The sequence below is a fragment of the Sabethes cyaneus genome, chromosome 2 (assembly GCF_943734655.1).
Source record: "Sabethes cyaneus chromosome 2, idSabCyanKW18_F2, whole genome shotgun sequence".
In the NCBI taxonomy this organism is placed as follows: domain Eukaryota; kingdom Metazoa; phylum Arthropoda; class Insecta; order Diptera; family Culicidae; genus Sabethes; species Sabethes cyaneus.
In genome coordinates, this window is record NC_071354.1 from 215643766 (window position 1) to 215671763 (window position 27998).

At 41.1% G+C, this 27998-nt stretch overlaps 2 protein-coding genes across 9 annotated transcripts; both read right to left on the bottom strand.

The window, feature by feature from the left end:
• Positions 1-3666: 3666 nt before the first annotated feature.
• On the bottom strand, positions 3667-19128 carry LOC128734789 (integral membrane protein GPR155). Of its 6 annotated transcripts, XM_053829136.1 has the most exons (9): positions 18974-19128; positions 18149-18274; positions 17666-18034; positions 7021-7310; positions 6813-6955; positions 5662-6597; positions 5090-5604; positions 4519-5028; positions 3667-4459 (listed from the first exon to the last, which is right to left on the bottom strand). In XM_053829136.1, exons 3-9 carry the CDS (start codon positions 17890-17892, stop codon positions 4258-4260), a joined length of 2823 nt encoding a protein of 940 aa, XP_053685111.1. In that variant the 5' UTR covers positions 17893-18034; positions 18149-18274; positions 18974-19128; the 3' UTR covers positions 3667-4257. The 6 variants fall into 6 exon arrangements, with proteins under 6 accessions (XP_053685111.1, XP_053685110.1, XP_053685113.1 ...); XM_053829135.1 differs by lacking the exon at positions 18149-18274; XM_053829138.1 differs by lacking the exon at positions 18149-18274 and having other exon boundaries at positions 17666-18092.
• Positions 19129-19463: 335 nt separating this feature from the next.
• LOC128733572 (probable E3 ubiquitin-protein ligase HERC4) lies at positions 19464-27985 on the bottom strand. 3 transcript variants are annotated; one of them, XM_053827240.1, is made up of 9 exons: positions 27781-27985; positions 27277-27393; positions 27047-27218; positions 26377-26770; positions 25908-26322; positions 24197-25833; positions 23912-24137; positions 23734-23847; positions 19464-20320 (listed from the first exon to the last, which is right to left on the bottom strand). In XM_053827240.1, exons 2-9 carry the CDS (start codon positions 27343-27345, stop codon positions 20168-20170), a joined length of 3180 nt encoding a protein of 1059 aa, XP_053683215.1. In that variant the 5' UTR covers positions 27346-27393; positions 27781-27985; the 3' UTR covers positions 19464-20167. The 3 variants fall into 3 exon arrangements, with proteins under 3 accessions (XP_053683215.1, XP_053683213.1, XP_053683214.1); XM_053827238.1 differs by having other exon boundaries at positions 27032-27218; XM_053827239.1 differs by lacking the exon at positions 27781-27985 and adding an exon at positions 27458-27569 and having other exon boundaries at positions 27032-27218.
• Positions 27986-27998: the final 13 nt, after the last annotated feature.

Below are 27998 nucleotides of genomic sequence, written 5' to 3' on the forward strand. Positions count from 1 at the left end.
CGTTAAATCCTTTTAGCGCACCTCGCGCAGCGCTACGACGTCGTACCTGCGGCTCGGAGCACTCGAGTATTCTCTTGGAAGTTTGAGAGATCGGCAGTTCCACGTCCCGAGCTTCCAATCCATTCCATTTTCTTTGCGTGGTCTATTCCGATTGCTCTAGTCCGAATTTTATTGTTTCTTGTCTGTTGATTTTTCGTGGTGGCGACTTCAAGAGCTACGGTATCAACCTCCTCTCTCGCTGAAGGCCCAAGTAAGCCTAAAAATTGCTCTCCTTCCCTATCCGCAAACGACCTTGGATTCCACCGGGGTTGGTTACCCGATCTCCACCAAGATTGCTTGTATCCCGGCTGACACCAGGGTCCAGATATAACTTACTGGATAAAAGGCTGTGAATCACTGTAGTGTCTATTCAATGCCCACACGTGCGCATGGCACCGACAGTACTCGTTATCCAGCCATTTACCAGTTCAAAGTACATACATGCGAGGAAACTGAGTCAACCAACGCCGCTTGGGCAGTAGTGATGTTGGTCAAATCGGTTCATTGTTGGCGAAGACAGACAGAAATACCGCGTCCTTCTGACGGAGTCAGGCTCGTACTAGATTGTAGCTCCTCGTGAGTACCAGTAGGTAGCTCAAGGAACTTAGCTTACCTGCTAAAGCTAAAGCTAATACGTTTCGTCGTCATCAAGAAACGGTTTCCCTTGGCGTCATTACTTTCAAAGGTCAACTATTCACATTAATCGGTATCTTCGAGATCCCCCACAGCGCTGGTTGTGGATGCGAACTTACTTGGAAACGGTGCGCGATACATGTTTCTAGCATAGCACACTCCACAATCAGCTTTTACACCACATTCCTGCAAGTTTAGGCCAGTTCCAGCGCCCTTTCGGACAATCTTTTCCACAGCCTGCATGTCGCGATGGCCAAGACGATGATATCAAACATGAATGCGATTTGAATTAGCAGTCGCCTTAAACGTCCTCTGAACAAAGCAATACAAGTTGCCACTGCTTTTACCAGACAAAATTTTCCCATTCTTTTATACTTCGCAGCCATTTTTGTTGTGAAAGAGTCGTCAGGGTATGAAATGGGGAAGGTAACTAGGAAGAAGCGCCTAACATAGCTCTAGCCATCCCAAGCCCCTACCTAGCGCCTCTACGTGGCCATACTTGGAAATACTTCAATTTGTATAATTGAGTAGCCAAGCTAGGAGGTGCGGGGTCGTGCGGTTTTCAGTTCCTAACCTTACAAATGTAGTTTTAGGCAACCATTAAACCACACGACTTTTGTTTCAAGTATTATATGATTTAAACTAATATTTTTGGCAAGCTAATCTATTTCCAGAGAGAGAAATAAGGCGCTATATCCTTGGCCAATTGCAGCCTGGCTTCTGGTCTATATACCATTAGTTCATTCCTGAGGGTCCGGAGTATCACTTAACCTTTATTAGCAAAGATACTCCCAACGATTGTAAATAAATCATTATCTATGTATACGGGAAGCGTTTGGTACGAGAGGTCCACGTTTTCTTCCTTCCCCTTGATTTCAAGGAGTTTAATGGAATTAGATATTTTTCTGGTTCCACTTGATTCCTTGGAATTCTCTCTGCGGTACATGCTGCGCAGTTGGCCTGGCCGTTGACAAGAAAAATGATTGATTCAAGTAATCGTCATTTTCCAGGATGCCTTCAAGAATTCGCTGCGTTAGTGTGAGATTAGATTAGATTAGAAAAAGTCGTCAATCGAGAGCCCGATCATAGTAAGTCTCTGTCATTTTTGTGGGTCCAGGACGGTTCCTCTTTAAGTTGGGTACGCTGCTGAAAAGTAATGGGTAAAAAGATAGAACAAGAAATGCTCTACAGACCGAAAAGTTCTAGTCCGGAAAAAAGCACTCAAACCGATTCCTGACCTGAATTCTCCACGTTCCGCGAACTATGTACGTTTGCGTCGCGGGCCCATAACCTGTTGACCAAATCGGATGTTGACTGCTAGACGGCAAATGACATGGTGTACTTTTCAGTTCAAGGCAAATTTGTCTATTTTGGTTCACTTGTGACCGGGGATATTGACACCAAACGTGAAAATTAAAGGCGTTTTATTAGTGGAAGTCGTGCTTCACAATCAACTACTGCCGAGCGGGTTAAGTCCTCGTACAACGTGGACACTGTACAAGACGCTGTACATTTTTCTACGGGCATGTAACGTGGACAATGCTCGAGGAGAACCTACGATTGCTGGGTGTTTTCGAGAGACGAATGCTAAGAACGATATTCCGTGATGTGCAGGAGAATAAAGTATAGAGGCGAGAGATGAACCAACCTTTGCACCTCTGTGGATGCTGCTGGGTATGGACATTCTTCGCCGAAATTGCTTTCTCTTTTACTTTCTCGAACTTAAATTCCTACAGACACTGGTAACGTTTGTTGAAAGCGGGTATTAGCGTGCCGAAAATTTTCTTCGTCGGGATTCCGTCGGAATTCACTCAACGGTTGGGTGAAAAATTATCTATAGCTTCCGCGGAAGACGCCGTACGCTTAAGATCAACCACAAATTCGGCCTCAGTGCGGCCAATCGTAAGAAGTTGAACCATTAGCAGGAGACTCCTGAAGGCCTCCGCTATGTGGTACTGAATTTGACATACTCCTCGGCTTCGAGTTCTAGAGCGGTTGAAACTTTTCCTTGTCATCAAACCGATAATTGCAAAACTATTAAAAATACAATACGGGAAAACCTACTTACTTACTTATGTGTCCATGTTCGCCGGTCCGGCAGAACAAAGAGATGAAATCAGAGATCTGCACTGCTGACGGTTACTCGCCATGGTTTTTAACTGTCGTCAGGGCGAGTTCTCGTCTATAGTCCGGATGTTGTTGGCTAAGCTGCGTCGCCTCTGGGTCTGCCTCTTCTACGCTGTCTTTAGGGATTACAGTCGAGTGCTTCTCTACAAATCTCGTTCGCTCCTTTCCTCAAGGTATATCCGACTTTCCTCAAGGTACAACGGCCGTTGATAGCATCGACGATGATGGAGTTCCTCATTGGACATCCAGTTGTTACGCCACCAGGCACGAATGATATAGCGTAGGCACCGGTTAATAAATACCTGCAGTTTTTGCGTGTTCTCCGCTGAGACGTTTCGCAGGCACACTGCAGTACGGATTTAATGTTTGGATTGAAAATTCGCGTTTTCGTATATAGAGTGATCTGGTTTGAGAGCAAATGTTTCGCAGACCTGTAAAGGCACCCCTGACCGTTCTGATCCGTGTGGCTATATCATTCGTGGTACCACAATCGGGCGTTGTCTGGCTACCAAGATATCTCGAAGAGGTCATCTAACCTGCTCTGCATATCGTTTCGGCCCTGTGCGAGCAAGACAATATCATCGGCTAGGTCGACGTCAACTAGCTGTTTCATCGTTAGATACGGTAAAAGTTGGGGAGAAAAATTTTCAAAAAGCATAGGTTACTTTGATGTATGATACCTTTGATGATACTTCCATTTCAAATTTCTTCATTTTCCTGCCGAGTGAATGGCTCGTATGAATAACTCTTATGTAAATCTTATGGAAGAAGTGAAGCCACTCTTATTTGGCCTAATGTGTCATTAATTCGATTGCACTTTATACTCAGTTATGTCATCACTATCATTAAGAAACTTTCAAATAATTTGCCTTAAAATATATTTACTTAGAATTTTTTTTTCTAATGTAAAGTCTTGGTGATACGATGACTAAAAACTTTGCAGGTATTTTATTTGTCTTGAGAACCTTTAGGCAAGCTTTACTATAGCTAGTAGATACGCTTTTTGAAGGCTACTGTAACTGTATATCGCAATATGTTATATGCACTAATTAGACAAATTGTAACTTTGTCACACCTATAGTTGATTTTCCCTAATGGAGTAATGTTGCTTTCTTTTAGATTTTAGCAATAAATACTTAAAAAATACTAACCAAAAACAAAACTAACTAATATATGAATGAATTTCATACAAAAACTAGTAATCACAATATTTTCCAGCTTCGTCGATTTTTTTGGTATGATAGTTTTCTAAGAGCCCTTGGCACACTATCTTCGAACTACGTCTAGAAATTTTCTGGTAACATTTTAATGTGTTCTTGAGTTAAAATTGTAGTCATTTGAAAGATTTCTAGAAATACTGGCTGCTGGCGAGATAGCAAGCGAAGCACCTCTCGTTCGAGTGCGAAGATTGGTTTTAAAACTACGAAACAAAACTAGGTAGGGTAAAATTCAATAAACTTACAAACGATCACAAAACGTATAAAGCAGATTGCGGTCGTGGAAATGGTAAACATTATTGATATGCCGCAGGACCCGACCGTCCACCAGGCGGCGTGCGTAATGTGTCGCATCGGAACGATCCTTCGCCAGGCCCAGCTCTAGCAGCCAATCCACGAAAGCGCTGCCGTAGAAAACTTTTTTGTAAACTTTAATGCGCCACCTGTTGAAGTAAGTGTGGAAGTTAAATAATGATTTCACCAAATTCTGGTAAGAAATAACCTTTTGTCCTTGGCAATTGTCTTTCGACAATTCTCTAAATGATGCGTCGTGAATTGGTCACAGATGTGCCGCGTTTCGGCACTTATGTCACTCCAAATTGGTAACTGCAGCATGTTCGCACCATACCAGATTTTACGCCAGAATTTCATCAGCGGCAGCAGCAGCTCTCCCGTGTCAGTTATGAATACTGCCAGTACGATAATACTTTGACCAAAGTTGAGGAACGCATCTAGGAATGTCAGCTCGACATAGATTCCGGACATTCCCTCCATTATCAGAGTCCACACCGAAAGAGCCAAACCAACGAACATCGAGCAAAGTAGCAGAATCAGCAAAACCATGTGTTTGAGAGTTTGATGTGCATCAACGGCGTTATCAACTTCCAACGGTTCTAAGCCGTCACTGGCTTGTTCGCGATACCTATCGATTAGCGATTGGCATTGCTGTTTCGAAGCCGATGGGCAATTAAACTGAGCTGAGCACATCCCATTGGCTGCGGTTAATTCCTCACTAAAAAATTAAAAGACAAGTTAAAAACTGATCTTTTCTCCATACGCACAAGATCACTTACTTATTAGCATCATTACTCACGCTTCGTTGAATAAGCAAATCTTCAATATCGACCACCGTGCGAACGGAGTTCCGATTAGAGCAACAACCGTTACTTCCCCCGCACTCATCTGAATGATTGTTTCCTCGCAGAATCTCATCGTCGCTGGAGGTTAACGAATGCCTTCGTCGTTGTACTGTTGATCCTGACGTTTCACCCGTGGTTCCGTTGGCCATTTCTTCTTGAATCAAATTGGCCACCGAGCTTGAGCCCATTGTGCTGCTATCCGTATCCGGCGAGGATACTTCCCTGGATAGGGTCAAATACTTTTCGTGTCGCTTTTTGAAGCGTTGGTGTAAAATCAGACAACCAACGGTGACGATGAAGCACATGACCAGCAAAAATACCGCGATAGCGGCTTGTGCGTTGCCGTACTGAAAGCTCGGGTTGCGTTTCTCCGTTGGAGTGATATTTTTGTTGTCTAATAGAAACAGTAGAGACACGATCAACGTCGGCAAACCCCAAGCGGCAGCGATCTGATGGAAGGGTAAAACATTAGTTGCAACTCAAATGTCATCCACTTGAATACTTACAAACAGAGGCCATAGTTTAAGTACGAAGCACAGACTGCGACACTGCAGGAATAAAATCGTAATCGCCAGAAAAGCGGTCCACAGACGACTACTGTAGCAGCCAATTGTGAAAAAGTAGAACTGCAAGTACATCTTCCAGCCACTGTTTTGCTCGAAGGAAGACCACATGATCACACCGAGGTTGCAAATCAGCTGCGATATGATCAAGCAGCTCGTTACCCGGTGTGGCATTTTGCGAATCCGGCGGGTAAGCGTAAATAGCAACAACATCCACACCGAACAGCAAATGGCCACGATGCTAATGTCGAACGAAAACTTGTCCAGTTCGTTTAGGTAGTCCGATGGTTTCAGATTGGTGATGGTGATCATCTTTGCCGATATGAACATCAGCGGAGCGCTTATGAACGTCGAGGCCACCATACTGGTCGCGATCAAGTCCACATCCTGGTTGTACTGCGACGCAATGACGAATACTCCCGGCGCAGCGGGAAACGTTCCGTACAGGAAACCAAAAGTGCTGAGATCAGTCGTTTCGGAGAAGTTAGCACCGGCGTTCATTATGTTGACCGTTTGGCGAGTCACCAACGGTAGCACTAGAAGTTTTACTATAATTAAAATACCCGGCAGGATAAAACCGGGACCTTGCAGCGTGGATGCATTGCCAACCATTCGTAGCCCCAGCAGGAAAAGAGCCGTGGCGGAAAATGAATTGCCCAACACCTGCAGGATACTGGACAGTAAAACGGGCAGCCCGTTGCTAAAGATTTGTCCACCCACAACACCCAGAACCGTCATCAGCAGCACCGGGTTGAAAAATACGGATTCGATGGTTTTTATAATGACTAGAAATTTGCCCTTTAATAGGCTGCGGCTGGAACCGCTGGTATCCGATAGCTGTGAGCAGGGTGGTAACGAAGGGCGACGAGCGGCAAGAGCCTGCAATGGGAAAAACAATTGATGATGCATACAAACAATAATCAGCCAGAAATTATTTAAGTAATTTTCTCGAAGATAAAGATATTATAGTGCCACACACGGTTATGGCGAATCTAAGATTAGAGTTCTAATGAAGCACGCGATGCACAGAGCTCACACATGATCTCTCTAATGACGGCTTACGTGTGCTCGGTTCCGTGGCAATTATATCTTACCTCATTTTCTGTCGCTTTCGCTTTGATTTTCGAAATTTCCATCAACACATATCCGATTGGATTCAAAATTGCCAGCGAAATTGGTGCCAGCAGATAGATATAGGACGCATACTCCGGGTGAATTTTGGAGTACAATGCCGTGACTGCAATGGAAAAAGAAGGTTGCACTAAATGCTTATTTTTATTTTAAGTCGAATAGAGAACTTACCGATCGGAAATCCAATCGCAAAATCGTTGCTCTGTGTGCAGAAAATTGCGAGCAGCCCCGCTCGGCCATAGTTGGTAGGTCGTGCCACCAGTAGCGAGATGATTGCTACCGCCAGGAATACGACGGTTTTGGAAATCAGAATCGCGAGTAAAAAGTTCCAATTAACCGTGCTCCAGTTTAGTTCGGCAAGCGAGAGGAAAATCACCGCCGGCAGGGCGAATGTACCGACAAAGGTGTTGAGACCTTTGGCTTCGGTGTTGGTAATGATGTTCAGCCGACCAGCGAGATACCTGCGAGAGATTGGGAAAGAAGAACGGAAAAGTGCTATGATGAATCACGTTAATTTAGGAATTTGAAACAAGAATCTAAATTGATGAGCAGTTTCGTAAGCGAAGAAAATTAAATTACGAAAAAACATTCACTCTTGTTATATGCTAGTGAAAAAAGACCATAAAAAATCTTTTAAATTTGCAACTACCTATCTCTTTCTAATTTCAATTATTGAAATAAACTTGTAGTTTACTGGAATGTTTCGTTGAAAACCCCAATCAAATGGGCAACATTATATACAATCTATGATCTACTACTACGGCGCTAAACTTCGAAAAAATAAATCCAGGAAATGCCAGCAATTGTTCAACTGATACGGATCAGTAGTCTCTGCGCGACTAATTAATTGCAAACAGTCATAAAGAATTTAAGACAGTTATAAACTTATAAAGTTTATAATACTTTGTATGCAGTGCAAATCAAACGCGCACATGTTGAGCAGAATTGAAAGATATAAGTCAGTTAATTTTTTTTCTTTTATCGACTATAGGTCACTTTACTTTTTCCTTTTCCGGGAAGAGTAAATGTTTAGTGTGATAAATCAGAAATAAGATGAACTGAAAATCTTGATCTTAGACTAAAAGGAGAGCTGTGAGTTCGTCTCTCACCCTCGCTTAGTCGATAGTTTTTCAAGATTTTCAGTTCATCTTATTTCTGATTTATCACATTAAACATTTACACTTCCCGGAAAATTTAGTTATTTAGCTTCAATCCTGAAAATGCTTAAAGAGAAAGAATTGGATATAATGCACTGGCTCTCGGATAAAAAGAGAAGTCAGGTTCCAAAAATAGAATGTAGAAGCGACAGAACTTTGACTGGTTTTGTTCGGAAACCTTTGGAGCACGGATTCTGGACACACTGTTTTGTTTAAAGGATCGCCACCGGGGTGGTTGCTTGCTGGCTCAGTAAGACTTAAAAGCTTCGTGGACGCAAACTCTTGGAACTGCATTGCGGGTGGCACCGAATTTTTTCGCTGGATCTCCAGGTTGTGGTGTCTAATTCCGCTGGCATCTGGTGCTCGGCAGATCTCGCTCCATCTGGTCTGGCCACCTCGCTCATTGTGCCCCTCTTCGTCTTATCAGCCGGAATACATAACATATGATATAATTTTTTTAACAGAAGGCGATCCATATGCCACGATATATCCCACCGTAGCAAATCAATGCACCTCGGTCGTGGCTATCATTGCCAGATCTACGGATTTTCATAAACTTCACAGAAATTGTTGAAAATTTTTTTCAGTTACAAAATTCTTGTTCTATTTGCCCTAATTAGTTTACTCTTTTCGCGCGATATTCAAAAACTGTTGAACATTTAAGCCTTCAGAAAACACAACAATAAAGACGACAGGAGGTCTAAGACATCGGAAAGACGCCGTACAGATGAAAAAGCGATTAAAAAATTACAAAGCTATGAGTAGATGGCGAAAATACAATGAAAGGTTGACAAAGAGACAATGAAAAACGACAAAAATACGACGGCAATAACATGAAAATGAAACAACATGAAGATGTAAAGACGCACAAAAGCGATAAAAAGAACAAAAAGCCGTTTAAAAGAGTTAAACTAAAAAAAACGATGAAAAAGGCAAAATTCGAGGAAAAGCGGTAAACATTCCGAAAGCAGACTTCAAAAAGCGACGAACAGAGGACGAAAATACGTTGAAATGGTGGCAAAAAGACTATGAAAAGACGACAGAAATATGGCAGAGAGATGACGAAAAAAAAGCTTTTTATTGTCTTAACAGTAAACAGGATGACGATAAATTTGCAGTAATAGCCGAAAAGACAATAGAAAACGGCGAAACAATGACAAACGACAACGGAAAGATGACAGTGAAAAAAGAAGAAAAGACGACAAAAAGATGCCAAAACAACAACGAAACTACCGACAAAAAGCCGCCGAGAAAATCAACGAAAAATGCCAAAAACTACGGAAATAACATGAGAATATGATGAAGACGACAAAAAGACGCCAAAACAGTGACAAAAAAGAGCGTCCAAAAACACGACAAAATATGCAAAAGAACGATGAAAAAATGGTGAATGTTTGGCAGAAAGCCGACAACATGACGACGAAAAGAAGCCAAAACTGCCGCAAAAGTGGCAAAAAAAACCGTCAAAAAACCAACAAACACCGAAAACACAACAAGTAATGATTTGGAAGGCATCAAAAAGACGACAAAGGACGACATTTTGGTTGCATTTTTATATGACTTCGTTGGGCACTTTCTATTCTAGCTGTCCAACACAAAATATGGGGCATCCAGAAGATAGAGGAGTTTTCTAGTATTGATCGTACTAATGCACAGTACAATGCTTTCAAACAATGCGGATCTTGAAAGTCACGAGCGAGTTTTGTGATAAATCTCAGTTGCTGCGACACTCCACAAGATCTGCAGCTGCAAGTTCATTAATCCGATTGACGCGTTCGAGAACAGCTCCGTTTATTTGTTAGTCAAATGAGATACACGCACTACAACGATAAATTGTTATTACCACACATTTGGCGATGCTTATTGTTAGCTTGTTTCTGTTACACCAATCAGCGAAGAGCAGTGCAGCAGTGTTTGCAATCGGTGGCAATCGCCGACAGATTTCACAACTAGATAGATCTCTAGATCGTCGGCATATATCAGTATATCCGGAACCCAGCAGAATAGCAATGTCGTTAAAGTACAAGGCAAGAAGCCAAGGGCCCAAGTTACTGCCTTGTGGGGCATCAGAAGTATTACTGAAAGCATGTGATACTGTGGAATCCAGGCTTGACACGTAAAGTACGGTCTGTAATATATGAGCTCAACCATGAAGTCAGTCTATCAGATACACCCACTTTATAGAGGCTGTGCAAGAGTATTTGATGATCTACTGTGTCGGACGCGGCCTTAATATTTGTGTACACAGCATCGATTTGCATTTCGGCATTCATTTGTGAGATGCAGGTACTTCGATCAAGTAAGTCGACACAGAACTCCCTGGCATAAAAACAATGGTGGGCTACTGAAATACAGTTTTTGGTGCTGTTCAGAAGTTACACTACTGACGATGATTTCAAAAGGCTTTGATCCAGCAGAAAGACTTGTAATGCATCTGTAGACCGTTACGTCGCGCTTTCCTCTCTTCTTGAATACGGGAGACATGTAGGACTGTTTCCACAGCGTAGGAAACTTCCGCTGCTCAAACCATTTGTTCAAAATTCGACTGTAGGGCAAGGCGAGAGCAGTAGCGCAGTGACAGAAAATAATAGCTGGAATACCATCGGGACCAGGTGTGTAGGAGTTCTTCAATATTTTGGCACCAGCAATAACCATAGCTGGAGTTATGTCAAAAACATCCTGATCAACAGCACCATCAAAGACATCCTATTGCCGTGTCAGATTATGTGGTACAGTCACTAGCGAACACAGAAGACGCGGTAGTGGACCGGCCGCGTAGTAAGGATGCCGGATAAGCAACTAGCAAATACTATATTTAGCAGGTAACCCTACAGAGGCTGACAACTTCGAGGCAGACCCTGATACCCGATGGATGTGCACTGTTGACGAGGTTGCTAGAATAGCAGGTTTTAGGGATGGTTGGAGAATGACAGCCTAAGACCGATAAACTTGGAGACAGATCGTAAATACGGCATTGATGGTTAATAAGTAGGAATGCCAGTGTCTTTTCGTTCTATATTCTTTCAAACGCCAGCCGAATACATGTTAGGACATTCACTAAAGGACCAGTGGCGCAGGATTTGCTTTCTTCTGGAAATGGAAAAACACAAAACTTTTCCCAACGAAGAACATATTATCGGTCATTTCGAAATGAGCTCAAACCAGATAAAATTTAGTTTATTCCACCTCATTTGTTTACTATTTTTAAAGGCAAGAATGGTTTGTATTTTGATATACTCTACGAGTCGGTAGTTATCTCATTATTATCACATATATTTGCAGCGTTCTGCTTGTATATTTTCAACGTTGTACTCGAAAGTTAGTTTATTTTATCGCAAGTAGGTCAATGTTCGTTTCGAAGCAATGTATTCGATGGTGTGTTCTTCAAACTTTGCTGTTGCGGCCGTTTATGCTTTCGGTATCATAAAAATTCGGTACACAGAACCGAGACTGAAGGGCCACGTAATACCCGGCGTGAGTGTCATGCACTCATGCGAACAGGCACAGTCAGGCGATGAAACGCGGAATCGTTTAAATTAACCGCGACTCAGTCAATTTACAGGCTGCAATTGGTATTTACATTAAGATCGTTTTTAACGCGTTTTTTACGTACATTTTTTAAACAAAAGCGTAAATCAAAATCGACCAATTTTGTGTTTCAATAGTACAGGTAACGGATGTTCCGGAGCGTTTGGAATAGTTCAAAAGGCATCAAAATGTACATTTCAGAAATCGTGTGATTTGATGCTACATTTGCAATATTTTTGAACCGATGACTGATATTCCGGAGTATGCTGATTGATTCAAAATATGTTCAAATATCCATCCAAGAACTTTAGATATCGCATTTATCATATTACTGGAAAAAGAGAGGTTTTTGATTCCGGTAGAAACGGTAACGGATGTTCCGGAATGTCGATTCCAGTGCTTTGCAGGTCATTTTTATTGAGCGAGAATGAAACTTTTACTCAGTCAGTTAAGCAGAAAAAAGTATTGAAATTTTCTCAACGGTAATCACTTAACCGGCAGCGTGCTAAACACTTGTTCAGTTTCTTTGACAGAAATTTAATTAGCATGCTGTTTTTCCTGTTTCCAATCGGTCTTCCGTAAACTGGACACTGTTTGCCAGAAACTGGATGTTTGACATCCAAATTCATACTTGACTCCTAATTAGTTTTTATATAATTTAGGCAAATAAATTCAGTTAAACAGCATTCGAATCGCATAGTGGGTTTTCCACTGCATTTAGAGCATGTTTTGGATCTAACAGACTAAGCAAATATACTTAGCTACGTCGTAGATTGCACAGCGCGTGTTGTTTGTTTGAAAACATCTGTTATTTGTTATTTGACTTTTTACTGTATCATCCAGACATAATTAGGAAATGACGTACAGAATTTGTCCCACCGCTGAACAGTGTAAATTACGAGAGTAATCATCGGTACGTGACAGGCGACGACAAACGTTGGAACTCAGGACCATAAGTACCCCATACATTGTAAATACTAACTGAACGTAGAAATTATGGCATCCTACTTAAACAAACAGTGATCGCTCGTACTACGTACGAGTCAATAAGTTATCACTACCCCACCCGCAACGTAAGGCATTGTTAGATTGAGTATCATTTGTTGCCGACTGGAGAAAATTAGTAGGAATCGTGCGATAGTCGCATTGTCATCAGTAGTACTTAGCTGCCGACCGACAACCGTTGGAAGAATGATTGTTATGCTGTATGGTAGATTGTCACGCTATGATGTAATTATTTCACATTTCTTTGTGGATAGATAGTCACATCAAATAGGGAGCCGTAAACTGCGATTATTAAGCCTCCATTGCATTGTTTCGAACCAAAAATATGGGAATATTAAATTAATGTAAGTAAAATAAACCAAAACAGTAACATTCAACTATCGAAACATTTGTACTGATGCAAACGTATTCGACAAGCACCAGAAGTTGCTTGAAAAGGTTAGCATTGAAAGACATCGGCTTATATCGATGCACTAAGACCGGACACTTGTAGCATTCAGCAGCGATGACTGGTCGGGAAACACCGAACATAAATCACGCGCGTCGCCTAAGATCACGGTTAGTTCGATGCGGATAAATCGATGACTGTCCCTACTTAAGAATCAATGCATTTCGTCTGAAAGATCGATTTCGCACAAACTGGTTATGTCTGCTGTATGGGTAAACAACCTAGAGCTAAATGTGACCTTCATTCATAACCGTAAATAAAGCTAATCCGTTTGGGAGATTTTTGAGTAACAGTTTCATTGACAATCGAACGGTTCAAAAGCGAACTGCCGACTGATTAATCTACTTACAGTGATACAAATACGTATTCGTACGGCACCTTGCAGATTTAATTTTTGCTACATTCGAAAGTTTAACAGAAGTTTTAGGGACATGGTATTCATGTAAAATCATAGTGCCAGATGTTGTTTTTAAGGTATGATATCTGGCTTTGGAAAAATGGTTTTTATTTATCTGACAAAATATTATAAATTAGCATATGAAAAAATCCACTCAAACCCATATTCGTATGGGCTGCGAATTACCACCACCCCAGCCGTGCTTAACCATCGCTTTCAGATTTTTTACATTTACTTCATCGTTTGGCTTTTCCCAATACAAAACGACGACCATCTGAACCAAAGGGGTTCAATTTGAACTCATCTGCAAAAATAATATCTTACTGGGAAGAAATCTATCATCTTTGGCTTTCACTTGAGCAGAATTGATTAGTGCGTTTTGCAACTTTTTTTAAAGTCGGTCACCCTGATAGTGTAAAGAGATACGCTTTTACTTTTTAATAATTTTTTTTGAAGATGATCCCTTGGAATATGACACAATTTTTACGCAATGGTAAATTATCTCTATCAAGAATTACTACCTCGGGAAATCCTTCAAATTCTTTTTGTGAATGTCGAGAATTCTACTGATATTCAATATAACAGCAACTTGTTGCCTGTTCTCTAAATAGATACTGTTTGTCATCATGTTTTTGCTGTTTCATTGAGCACACACTTGAGAATATCAGGCAAAAGGTAGGAAATAAATAAAATCTCATACGTATAAACTTTTGGCCTATATTTTTCCTGTAACTTTCGTAGAATATTTTTGCCAACGTGTGCCAAGAAACTTTCAAGTTCAAGAACGCACTGCCAAGGTTTGTCAGTTAACAAAATTGAAAAGATTGCGTCTAGCGGTATCTCTAATTTGTTTTTTTGTCGTTCACCAATTGTCGTATGCTTCATTGTTTTGTTTTAATATACGCAGCAAATCAGTTTCATACCTAATGTCTTTTAATTATTATTTAATTTGAGGTCCTTCAACCTAGACCTGTGTAATTACAAGAAAATCGTTTGCTATAACTGGTCCTTTAAAGCGAACCAAGCTTAATCAGACAACATAACAACCGATGTAAAATACATTTCGCCAATAGTAATTTTAATCAACAAGTCTGGTGACAATAATGGAGAAAGGAGTGACCGACAGACAACGGCAGACATACGTAGACAGTCAGACACTTTCATTCATCAAGCTAATACCAAATTAGAAGCGGATGGCGGCGAATAAACTGCATGAATTACCGTGCGGATTGAATTCAGTCAGTGGCGGCAATGTTGACACCGCTAAATCAGTAACGCTCACTAAAGAGGCTCCAGACCAGACAAAGCAACGTTCACACTTGGATTAGATTTGCACTGGAATCCAGCGACTATAGTAGAGAGCTTTAGATTCGGTGTGGCAACCGTTGACTATAACATTCAAGCAAACGCTCTCATTTTTCAAAACTATATCCAATGCAGCGTTACCGCGTTACGGTACATTTAGACGACTGCCGTAGTAAAATTGTTCATGACTCATAGCCTTTAAATTGTCTTTTAAGTGATAAATTGCCGGCAGGCTTTAAACCTTATTTAACATATTCTTTTGATGAGAAAATCGAAACTCAGCAGTAATCCTTTGTCATACTGTTCTAAATTATGCAAAATGTATCGTAAGATATGGCATGAAAGAGGTGAAGTAACACCGCCCGCCGGGCGGAAAGCTTCTGAAATAAAGACTCTAATTCCAATTCCGACATGCCTTGAATAACATTAAGACAAGACTCATCTACGGCACACGTCTAAACACTGAGCTTGTCTAACCTGTTAATACTGACAAGTTAAGCTTGTCAGTATTAACTGGTAAAACAGACTGACAGTAATTATTACGTAGAATCGTATTATAGCTTACGAGTTAATTTTGCTGCATATAAAAGAGGGACAACCTGTGGAGAAACTAAACAACGCCGTTGGTTACTCTTCTCAGTTTCTGGCAAATAAACTATTTTGCTCTACTATATAACTATGGCAGAATTTTCCACAGTTATGCTTTTTTTCTGCATTATGGCGGTATTGTTCATATCCGGAGAGGGAAACTAGAATGTCAGGAAGCTGCTGTTTTATTGACATTAGATAACAGGAAGAAAATAATTAGGTTACTTATCAACAGTAGTTTAAGGTCACAGATATGCATTGAACGTTCATCTAAGGTAAATAACGTAAAACAGGTAGGAAACATTCCAACTTTGTTCAACTCAGTGAAAAAAATTAAAAATAATTTGCCATGCTCTTCGCCAAAGACCAGGTGAGTAAATATGCTACAATTGTCGATAGTTCTATTAAGGATACCTGCGTTTTAGCCAAATTGATCCAAATTCTTCTCGTAAAATAGTCTGTCAGAGCATCTAGACCTCCTGAAACCTGCATGTTAGTGCACTTGTTCAAGTGTAGTTCAAGTGTTATCAGAACCGGAGACCCTAATGTTTTTAGATCCCTTCGTATGGCTCATCAGTTCGTGTGAGGTGATTTTTGCTTTCTCCTGTACTAAGCTGTCTGATCGATTAACCTCGGCGACTCCCTTAGTGACAGAGTACTTATGTGGGATCACAATCTTTTGTCCTAAATTGTGAGACATTACAAACTGCTGACCCAGCGCCTCCGTTTTTTCACTTAGACTGATCGGTAGAATTCCATCGCCTAAGCTCTCATAAGAGTCAAGAGGAGAGATGGACTTTGTCCTCTTCTTAAGGATATTAGTCATGGACCAGAATGGTGTTGAATGGGATGGAATTTAATGGAGCTTCTTTTGGAATTCCTTATTTCTTAGGAGCTCTAGAATACGCTCCTGGATAACCCTAGCGAGACCTGAGTATAGCAGTATGAACATTCGAAAGGCTATTGGTAACCCAAGACTGGATTAATAAAGAATTTTCATCTAGACGAATAAGTTCGAGGGATAGATGGCTAGGAATAAATTTGAAGAGCCACGAAAAATGGTTTGCCGGTTTATCGTTGAGAAGTGTAGAGGATTGTTGCTTATATATTTCAAGGCTTTCTCTAATTTACACGGTGTAATTGAGCGGGCGAGATGAATGTTTTCAGGAGTTGGAACTGTTGGATGATCTTCATCAAAGCTATGTTCTTTGTTCTTTAGCAAGTCAACTTTGTCTTTAGTGGATCCCGAACTAGTTTTGCTTTGGTTATTTCTATTGGTGTAAATAATAGGTAAGACGAATCTTTTCAATTTTAGACGAAGTTGGTGTGTTAATACCGTATCATATTCACCAGCTATGTTTTTCAGATTGTCTGTTATCGTGACAATGATTTTCTACACTCGATCTTACGTTTCTTATCAACAATGGCTTGAATGTTATTTCTATCATAGCCATTTAGCCTGGTAATTTCAAAAATGGATTATCCATTTCGATTTATTTCGCTTCTGTACTGAGGAACAACAATTCCGTAGGTACGAGGGATCATACGGTGGAAGAACGCCATTTTGCCGTTGAAAAGAATTGCTTGAAGTGCTAGATATAACTCTTTAAGTTTTCGTGGGCTTCTTATAAACTTTAAACTCGAAACTTCAAAATTTTCTTATGGCAACAACGTATAGGATCTGGAATCTGTCATTCTGCGCAACTTCGAATGTAAAAGTAATGTCCTTGTGAATATTATTAATATTTAAAAAAGATGCAAGACGCATTGCCACCACCGGTATGGTAGGATAGTTTCATTCAATTTATTTTGTATATTTGCCATCAAGAGCGCACATCGAATAGGTAAAGGGGGTTTCCCATGGGTGCACCTTTCGACTGTTTAAAATTTTTTCCTCTGAATCAGAAATAATTTACTTCTACACATAACTTGATTTACGCTGAATATTTTTTAATTTTGTTTTTCCAATTACTATAAATGTGCTGGGAAAGCAGCCAGTCTTTTAAAATAGTCAAAGTTCCATTACTGGTATGCTCGGAACCAGTCACGTCTAATGAAACCATTACCTTCTCATCTGTATTGTCATTGTATTTATTGTGTATTGTGTAGGATATTCCTTTTTGATTCAGTCATAAAACTCAGTCTACGTAATATTGATGTTTGCATTTAAAACGGTACTCTCCAAAAGTGCGCAATCGCTGAGAAAGTAGCAAATTTACGTTGATATTTCTGGTGTTTTCGACACTCTGATTGGTATTTAAATTCAAAACGAAAAGAATGGTTACAATCGCAATTTTACCGTCGATTCCGCATTTTTAAAAACTTTCTTGTTAAATATCAATTTTGACCAATTGAATAAGTATAGAAAATAAATTAAGCAACACTCACCCGCAGATGATAATGGCAAAGCACTGGACCAGCGCCGGATACAGATTCTCCATCGAGATTGTTGTCTGATCGTCGTCATGGTCACCTTCCGGGGACGGTCCAGCTGCGGTAGTAGATTCCCCGGCTTCCAAAGCATTGCTGAACGCACTCGGTGCCAATGTGGCCATCAGGGTCTTATTTATCATGGCCAGTGCGTTGCCTCCGCCGCCGGTTAGGTGAGTTTCCATTTTATTCTTCCTTTCTCTTGTGCAATTATTTTTTACTTTTATACACAGTTTTGTGTATAATTATTTTACAGAGAATCTGTCTTTGTTATAGTTAGGTGGCACTTTCATACATTTTTAACACTTTTATTCACTTGCCGTTTAACTTTTAGTTGAATAAAATATTTAAATCATACATTCATAAATGTGCAGAAAACGCCTCACTAATTTTTCTGATCGGTTAATTTTCAGATAGTAGGCCAAGATTAAGGTTACATACAATTCATGTGTCATAACACGGCGTTTCGTTTACCGATGAGATGGTTTCACCGATGTCGTCAAGCCAGCAATAACTCATGCACTATTTGGTTTACATATTTCATTGGAGGCGTATATTTGCATATGCCTTTAAATAAAACACAATACGATCATAATGTCGATTACGCTATAGTCGAGGTCATTAACTTATTCATTCAGTAATAAACATTTTTATTCCCTCTATCCGGTATCAGCACGGGCAAGAAAAATATTTATAGGACAGTCAATATTGATTTGTTTTGAAGAATGAAGTCAACGACTGCTGCTCTGAAGAATGATCAGGCAACAAAATTAAATAGTTACTAATTTCAATATTGGTAGCCAATGGTAGGTATTTGAAAATAAATGTACGCAACCTTTGCATGATCATATAACATTCGATTGAAAGTAGAATTTCTAGATATAATTTATTATTAATAAATATTAATTGTCAGATTCTAAACGATACGAATGATTTACGATCACTTAGATGATAGAGATAACATGTACATCATGCTTCCTCATAACATGCAATACGTAATCAATTAATTTAATAAGAATGATAAATGGACATTTTCGCAAAAAGCACATTGACGGGATTATCGATCAGCACAACCTTGAAACGTATTCGAGAAGCAGTGACGCGAATGCCAATTTTTGTAATAATACAAGAAAGGGTGAAAATCTTTCCCTTCACTTTTATCGTTCCACTGTCCACATAATAAATTGGTCAATTTTATTCATGTTTGATTTTCTTTCTTTGCCACAATCCCCACCGCCAAAAAAAACACTAATTCAGCTTAAATACCCAATAAAAAGCCAAACAGTGGCCACTTTTCACTCGATATTTTGAAACCATCAACTCAGGTCACACAAAAGAGCAGACGTCACAATTTTTGCACAACTGCGCACTCAACGAATCGCCTACATACAAATCTCAGCTGTTTCCGCGTGCTTACCGAACGAATAAGTACCGAGTACTGACGCTGACGCACGGTCGTTGAAAAAATGCAACTCAACATTTTGTTGCGAACAGTTGTGCAAAGCAGAAACGTGAGTAAATGTCAAATGAAAAGCGAGGCGTCGTATATACAGTGGCGCAATCTGATGGAAATGCAGAGCAATTTACGAAGTGTGCAATTTTGCATGCAGAGTTAGCAGATCGTATTTTTAACACTAGATTTACCAGACCAGTTGTTATTGTTAAATTTGGATTAGCTGGAAGAAAAAATAAGATGACGTTGCTGTAGTTTCTCGGATATATTTAAGATAATGACAAAACTGTAGGTATTATGAAAACGAGTTTTATTATCAACAGCTTTAATCCTGGATAATTCTAGCTTCGTCACGCAGAAGATATCTGCGCAGACCGCGTGTCAACGTATATATTATTATTGCGTAAATAAAAACTTCGCACAATTGACAGTAATAAAAAAAGTATTTCCCAATTAAATAAATATCTCATCGGTTAGTACGTCAATCAACATTAAATAGGTATAACAAAGTTTAGAGAACCCTTAACAGAAAATTTGTTCTTTCGAATTTGAACGTTAACCAAACAATAAGCGCAACGTTGGTTTAGATTTATAAAACACGTCAAATACAGTTTATATTAAAGGTGCTTTCTAGCACAAAACTCCAATAACCAATGTGCACAATCTTTGTTTAGGAAGTTTCAGCCGCAGACGGAGCACACTCTAAACTAGACCGGGTTCAATTTAAATTCGGAAAAAACGAATACCTAAAGAATGAAATACAATATAAATTTGGACGACAGGCAAAACTAAAAACTATCCACTGCCGGTTCGAAAATAGAGTTAAGAGAAGGCAAACATGCACACATACGTGTCGGAGCAATTCTGTAAAATTTGGCAATTCTATCTTCCGCACACATTCGCACAGTCAATCATTCATGCACTCTTCTCATTCAACCGAAAAAAAAGCACAGGATCAATTACGGCCTTGGTCTCCTGTCTTCTGGATATACACAATTGATGATAGTTTAAACCAAGCTAAAGCCCTGAGTCTGTTGGATCGCCTGTAGCAATTTGTACTTCAGCTTTTCCTTCGTCTGATACTGGGGCAGGTCAAGAAGATTGAAGCACGTGTGAGCTACAGGGAGAAATTTATCGTCGGTGGTGGGTTGAATGTAAATCTGAAATGGAGAAAGAGGGAAATAGACGAATAGATTTTTAGTTTATGATTAGAATAGAACAATTGATGCACTTGTAGGCTGCATTGTAAAAGTTATTGAAAACGGGGGTTGCACTGAGGACTTCATAACACAGCAGAAAGATATTGCTCACTCTCGAATGGATGGATATGAAAACATGGATGGATCCTCCTCCTCCTCCTTTAGCAAGGACATAAAGGAGTGGCTCGTGCTGTATCCAGAACTTGTTTTCATGGTCCTGAGCTATTCGTCACTAATTAGTTGAGCATCTCGACACACATAAATCGGCTTCAACCTGGTCGCGCTTTCTTGTACGTTGGGCCCCTCCTGGTGCCAGTGCGGTGAGGTTCTTGAAGAGAACAGATTTCAAGTCCAGTCCAGTCCAGTCGTTCGGCATCCTTGCACCGTGTCCGGCCCACCATTGCCTCCTAACTTTCGCATCACGTACAGAAATGCATGCTAATAAATCGTATTTAATGCGCAAAACTGGCATATTTGAAGGCGATATACGTGATGAGGAATATTTATACGCGTTTCATCTATAAGTATTTGTGTACGTACGATGATATCCGATTAAGCGAGACGTACTGCTCTACAAATCTATGCTGAAAATGTGTGTCAGTTATCATTATTATATACGATTGAAAATCAACTTTCTCACACTTTATTAAGCTTTAGTTACTACTCCGAATTTGTTAAGAGACATTTACCTACGATTATTTTTGTACATTGATGTAGGATAGGGTGCTAGCTGGGTGGAACATACGTTTGCGTTCCTCTCCGTTTTCTATTTGTACTCCGCCAAAAACAGTCAGCAATAGTACCTATTTTTCAAACGCGGCAAGTGCACGTATATCTCAAGTCTGTAGCATCGCAATAAATTTGTAACCCATTCCTCCTAGCCTCCGTTTTTGGTCTGGTGTAATTTGTCTCTGTCATCCCAGGGTTTTTAGTAATTATCAAGGACATCTGCGAAGACTAGGAGTTGGCTACTTTTGCCGAAGATTGTTGCTCTCGTTTCGATGCCCGCTTGCTGGATCACACCTTCAATACACCTTCATCTTAAAAAAACATACGGGATAGTCCATCCCCTTACCGCAACCCTCTGTGATTCGAAAGGACTCAAAAGTGGCCCGAAACCCGCACGTAGCACATTTCTCGCTCCAGGGTAGCTTTAATCAATTAAGTCAGTTTGGCCAGGAAAGCCATCTCGTGCATTAGCTGCCATAGTTGTTCGTCCTCGACTGTATCTTATAAAAAAAAGTTTCTTGAATGTCCCATATTTCCTTGGTCTTCCTCCACTTGGTCTAACCATCTAGCATTCTGCGCACCTCTGCGTCTGATACCAAACGGATTCGAGGCGAATAGCAGTTTTGCGGGGTTGTTATCCGGCATTCTCACAGCATGTCTCGCCCACTGTATATGTGCTTCCAGCTTTATAGTGCATTTCTGGATACTGAATCCGACAAAGATTTTCGCCAGCTCTTTCATCTTCCCACTCTATATACCGTTTTCACATCCCCGACAAATTTTACGTCCGTTTAGCTAAGAAATTTGCTCAGGTATCTTTTCGTCTGCTTGAAAATCAGAAGGCGAGTCAAATGGGCGGACTCTATCCTAGAATCCCTGTCGATCGAGGTTCAAAAGCATTATTGTTGGACAGATTTCAGGGATGTCTCGTGCTGCAAGCTGCACTCGGATCATCGGTGCTACAGCCAATACGGTTTGCGCACGGGTCAGTGAGATCCTACCAAGTTGAACGTGGCGGACAACGGGACCTAATCCTAATCCCAAGGTCGATTGCTACCTGTACCAGATAGCACAAGGGACTGCGTACGGGAAGTAGTACGGGTAATTCTATCTGGTCTTCGAGAATCATATGGAAAGCAAATCCCTAAGAGCAGCCCTCTGTTTCGCCTCTGTCCGTTTATAGAGGAAAAAGGACTCCTTAGGGTCCGTGGACGAACCCTTTCTCGGGAGCAGAACATTACCAGGCTCATCATGCTGGACATCCATCAGTGGCATCTGCACCAGGACCACGAGACTGTTCTAAATGAACTGAGATAACGCTACAACATTTCCAGAATGAAAGCCATGTGCACAAGTCAATCCGGAGTAGCTGTCAGACCTGCCGAAACGAACGAGCTCGTCCACAAGCTCCGCTGATGAGTGATTTGCCGCCGTCACATTTTGCAGCCTACAGCAGACCGTACAACCACATGGGGGTGGATTTCTTCGGCCCAATAACAGTATCAGTTGGACGTCGAGTGGAAAAACGTTGGGGGAGTATTGGCCACTTGCCTGACTGTACGCGCCGTCCATTTGGAAGTTGCGCGCTCGCTCTCAACGGACTCGTGCAAATTGTTGGGTGGAATTTTGTAATTCTCTTCTGAATAAAGCATTCAAAAATAAAAAAACTTCGAGTTCTGTCGCCAACACACATGTTTCCAGTACATACGGAGGGCAATAAAAGAAACGTAGACAGCTATACGGAAATCTCTGTCTTATGTGCATTATCGAAACTCTTCGAGCTTGTTATGATTGTGGCAATTTCTTACGTCGCCGAGGAGTAACACGGATGCAGGCCCAAGCACTCAACGTCTGCCAATTTAATAATACTGACTCCCTACGCAATGGTTTGTTCCTACGACCGTTCTGAGACAGACGGAGCTCTCTGCTGAATCATCAAATCGCCGCCGGAAAACTGGGCAAACTCCAGCTAATGTCGGCTCAAATGTCTAGTTAATTGATTGGTTCCTTTCGCCAGATTACATTGCTTTTTCCGAAGTTCCACAAAGTAGCTATCCCGGACCGTTATTCTTTCTTATTTATTTTACCGATGCCAACATAATGGTTAAAGGTCCTAGGCTTGCGTTCGCCAACTACTCGAAACTGTTCTCAAAAGTCAATAATTTATCGGACACTCTTGCACTCCAAGAGCAGCTGACGAACCTTCGCTGGATGGTCCTCTATTGCGTTCTGTTCATTATGCTAACAAGTGCTTGATTTTAGACGTATTTACTAACACTCTAACCTTGCTGATATTCCCAGTCAATCTGTTCATTTTGTGCACTTGGTGTTGGGTGGTTGTGATCTCTCTTATGGTCGAGCTTATCCTGTCCCATTCGTCTTCGATGGTGGAAACACTTTGCTGCACAGAGAAAGGCAGATCCTAATCCTAATCCTAGAAGCTCAACTATCGTCTGTATTCTTTGTATGACACGCTCAAGGGCGCTGTTGAACAGAGCAATCACGAAAGTCACCTTCTCTAAATCCTAAGAACGACTACGGACAGCATTTGGAAGTATCTTCGAAACACACAATGTGAAACATCCCATGATTTATAACCCTTTTCCAGTGGCGATTAGTATCTTGCTATTTTCATTAGTACTTACCTTTATAGCTTTCATACCCTGGATTGGTATACGATCACAGCCTGTTAGGAAAAGTAGAAAGTTCTTTTTCTCCACCAAAGGCAACTCGTGGAATACTTCCCAGAACCAACGTATCTAAAAATGGAATGCGTCAATTACAGCTACTGCAAACACCTGCTATCAACGAGTAGAATGGTACCGTCTGGTCACTGGACTTATAACCGTTCTTATATTCGGCATTCTCCTCTAGTGCGAGCCAGTCGTACTCTTCGTTTCCGATAACGACGGCCATCAGTTCTTGAGCTTCGAATAGTTTCAGTACGCGACCGCCGCACACTTTCATTAAGCCGGTGCAGAATTGTTTGAAAGATTTTTCCACCGATTTGTTCAGCGTGTAGTCAATGTAAAGTTTGACAAAGTCCTCCCTAAAGAAAAACAAACATTACAAGACGTTGTTTCTAGAAATTATTGTCGTAATACTCACTTATTGTCTAGCGTCACGCGAATATTTTCGCCATTCGGTTTTAGCTCGATTGTTTGAAATTCACCAAAATAATCTCGGGTGGTGGAAAATGTTAAATCAAACACTTCCACGAAATCTGCTTCCCCGTAGTCCAGAATACTCTGCATGGAATTGGCAACCGCCGGAGACAAATCGCGCAGATCGTTCAGGTTCACTTCTTCCCCTAGGAGCTTCTTGTACAGTGCCAGCGGAAACGGAAGGTTGATTATCGTGAAGTTGTAGATCGCCAGCCCACACAAGATCCCGATAAGCGCAAACATTGGGTCCTCGTTGTCGAAGTAATCTTCGGTGAACCAAATGGCCCGTGAGTCTTCGTACGTTTTGAACATTCCGTACTTCGGGTCCAGCACGTCCTTTAGTAAGAGCATGAAAAATTCTTTTCTCACTCCACCGGCATCTTCGGCTTCCTCACCGTGGAAGCGCACCTTTAAGGGTTTCTTCAGATCGTTTGCCGCGTATTGTGCCAACTCGCGCAACGTGTCCTGTACAATGTTCTCTCTCGTGACATTTAACACGATAAACTGCGAACCGGTTTCGCTCGGGTTAAGCATGGCAAAAAGTCTCGCAGCGGCCGCGGTTTGCATTGCTTGGTGCATTTGTAGACTCTGATCTGTTTGCAGTAGTATCATTTTAGATGCTGCGTTGAAGATGAACGGATAGTTACAGAGGGAAAAGTAGGTCCCATGTACGTCCACCACCCAACGTACGTAATCTAGCCGGATGTCGACCAGATCGTCAATTTCATTTATGTGGAACTGTTGTTTGGTGAGTTTTTGTAATCGAAGATTATTGTTGATTTTGTATAAAATTTCCAAAATCTTCAACATTGATTCGAGATTTGTTTCATAACGAAACTCTTGTTTTTCTTCACCCCCAATCGCTTTAGGGAATTTAAAATTTATTATGTACAGAATAACACTTTTAAAGTTCTCTACCAGGCGTTCGAAGTATTCTTTCGTTTGCCGAGACCACCACTGGGAAACAATTTGCAGCGGTATCTTCTGCAGGTTCTGAACTGCTCGACTGAATGGCGAGTGCAATCTAAGGTAGTTCTTCGAATTGATGAATTCATGATACATGGGAAGGGTTAGGTACACTCGAAGCGTTTCAACGTCAGCAGGAGACGAAATAAGCGAACTGAGTAATTCATTGCAAATGGCTTCCCAAATGGACTGCTTAAGTGTGTCGTGCTCGATTTTGCGAATGTTTTCGAAGGACTCTTCAGCCGCCTCGACGTCAACTCCTGGATGCTTCGATGTGCAACACAGATGCTCGCCATTCGGCAGCAACCAAGAAGCGTTAAAACAGGCCAGACTTTTGAACACAGTTTCCACCAGTGCGATTAAATCTATGTCCACTGTTTCATGCGGTTGCACAATGGACAGGTTTTTGCACACTTCAACAGACATGGAAAGAATTTGAGTACTTGCATCGTACAAGCGATAATCGGCTGGGTTGATTTCCGGGTGTATTTGTGTGATGAGCGAAACAAAGCATTGATCACCGCCGGAGAATATTTTACCTACAACTAGCTGTGTAGGTGGCGTTGGACCGGAGATCTGAAGCGAATGGATCTTGGGCTGAATGGGGGACTCGACCTGTGAACAAAAAAAAAAAAACACATTTAAACTAATGTTCATAAAATATTTTTTCCTTGTTGATTTTTACTTACCCACGGTCCCCGTACGATTTGTGGCGTACTAAAGTTGGTAGTAACTCCGACACCCAGTTGACCGACACCTCCCAGGCCAAACCCGTATATCTTTCCTCGCGATGGCACAAAAGCCAACGTATGTCGTCGGCCGCATGCAATTTGCGTTATCTTGCTTCCCATTAGTTCGAACACCATTCGTGGCAGTATTTCGTTGCTACAGGTTCCGTGCCCCAGCTGGCCAAAAGTTCCGGCCCCACAGGTCAAAACGCCACCTTCTTGTGTAAGAAACACGGAAAAGTCATCTCCGCAGCTGATGTACCGTACTCCGAGACTGCGCAGAGTTTTCAACTGAGTGGGATAACATCGCGGGCTGAGATCGTTTAAGCCAAGCTGACCAAATATATTTTTGCCCCAGCAAAATATTGCACCAGATCTGCAAATGGATGTTTTGAAATAAATTGCAAACATTTAATTTAACAAATCTTACTTGGAAATAGCAAAACTGTGGCATCCACCGCAGGTAATAAAAGCTATTGGAATTCCCGCTAAAGACTTGACCAGCGTTGGAGTCGAAACCTTCTCATTTGTCATTCCCAGTCCTAGCTGGCCATACCCGTTAGCACCCCAGGCGTACAGTTCTCCACTGTTTGTCAATGCCAGGTTGTGCATTTGTCCGGCGGCAATCTGGACGACCGTTTTCGTTGCTATCGATTTGACCATCCGAGGTGTTGGAAAACTGTTCTGATCGCTATCGTGACCCAACTGGCCAAGGACGTTTGAACCCCAGCTGAACAACTGACCCCAGTTGGTTAAAGCCAGTGAGTGTGCCGAACCACTGCGGACTTGTGTAATGATGTAGTTTTCTAACGACGATACATATTCTGGTAGTTTTGGAGAAAAAATAATTTTGAAAACATGTAGCATAAAAGTTGAAAAATTCCTAATCTTAAAAACTGAAGAAATAAAACACACTCATCCAAACTAGTTTGTACGTTTTTTCGACTATTGAACCAAACTAAACCTACTACCAACGGCTAATTGTAAATTGTAATAAAGCATAGTGAAAAATGATATTTAGTAGAACAAAAAGACAACTGAAATACTAGTGGTATACGTTTTCATGTGGCAAAAGTGTCACATACTAAACCGGGACATACGTGGCCTCTTGTTCGGCACGTCGGCGGTGTCGTGCCCCAGCTGGCCTAGGTCGTTGTTTCCGCAGGCGAATAGCTTTCCTTCGACGGTCAGTAGCAATGTGTGCGAACCACCGCAGGCAACCTGCTGAAGGCTGGCCGCATGACACCAGTCCATCTCCCGAGGAAGCATCACCTGCAACCGAAAGGGGACTGCTGCAGGAAAAAAACCTATCGCAATGGAACCTACTAACCTGCTCTTCTTCAATTCCGCCCAAACCGAGCTCACCATGAACGCTACTGCCCCAGCAATAGATGGCCATTTTTGATTCGTTAGGACTACTTTGTTGATTGGTTGTGGGTGAATAGAGCTGAAATTAAAATACACAATATAGCCATGACTTTCAGTGGATACTTCCAGAAAAATCGACGCACTCTTCTAATTGTACGGTTTACTTCATAGGCAATGATAACGTAGTATTTAATATTACGATACAGACAGCTGATAGTGCATCTAGCGCACCTGTTTCATATTCATAACAGAAAGGTATAAACATAAATTGGAAAAAGAAAATCAATAGTGACAGCGCGATGTGACGTTGAACTTTCCATTTTTTTACTGACGCAATTATTTTAAACCTGCCTCTTAATGAAGTTATTCTAGAAAGATCTTTTACTGATAAAAATGCTCTCCAACACTAGTAGAGCTGCTGATGAAATATTACGAATAAATACAATAAGTAGCAAACAAAACAAACCTGTTCCAAATATCCGGGCAGAGCGAATCGGTAACCATAAAGTTTCCGCCATAAAATTAACAAATTAGATTCAAATTGTAACACACCTCGGTAACAAAACAAATAATAAACAATGACCCAACATCATACAAGCTATTTCGGTGATAAAAAGAATGCCTTCGATAAGAACTCCGCTAATTTATTGTACCAGCTCACAACTTGCAATGTTCAACTTCTCA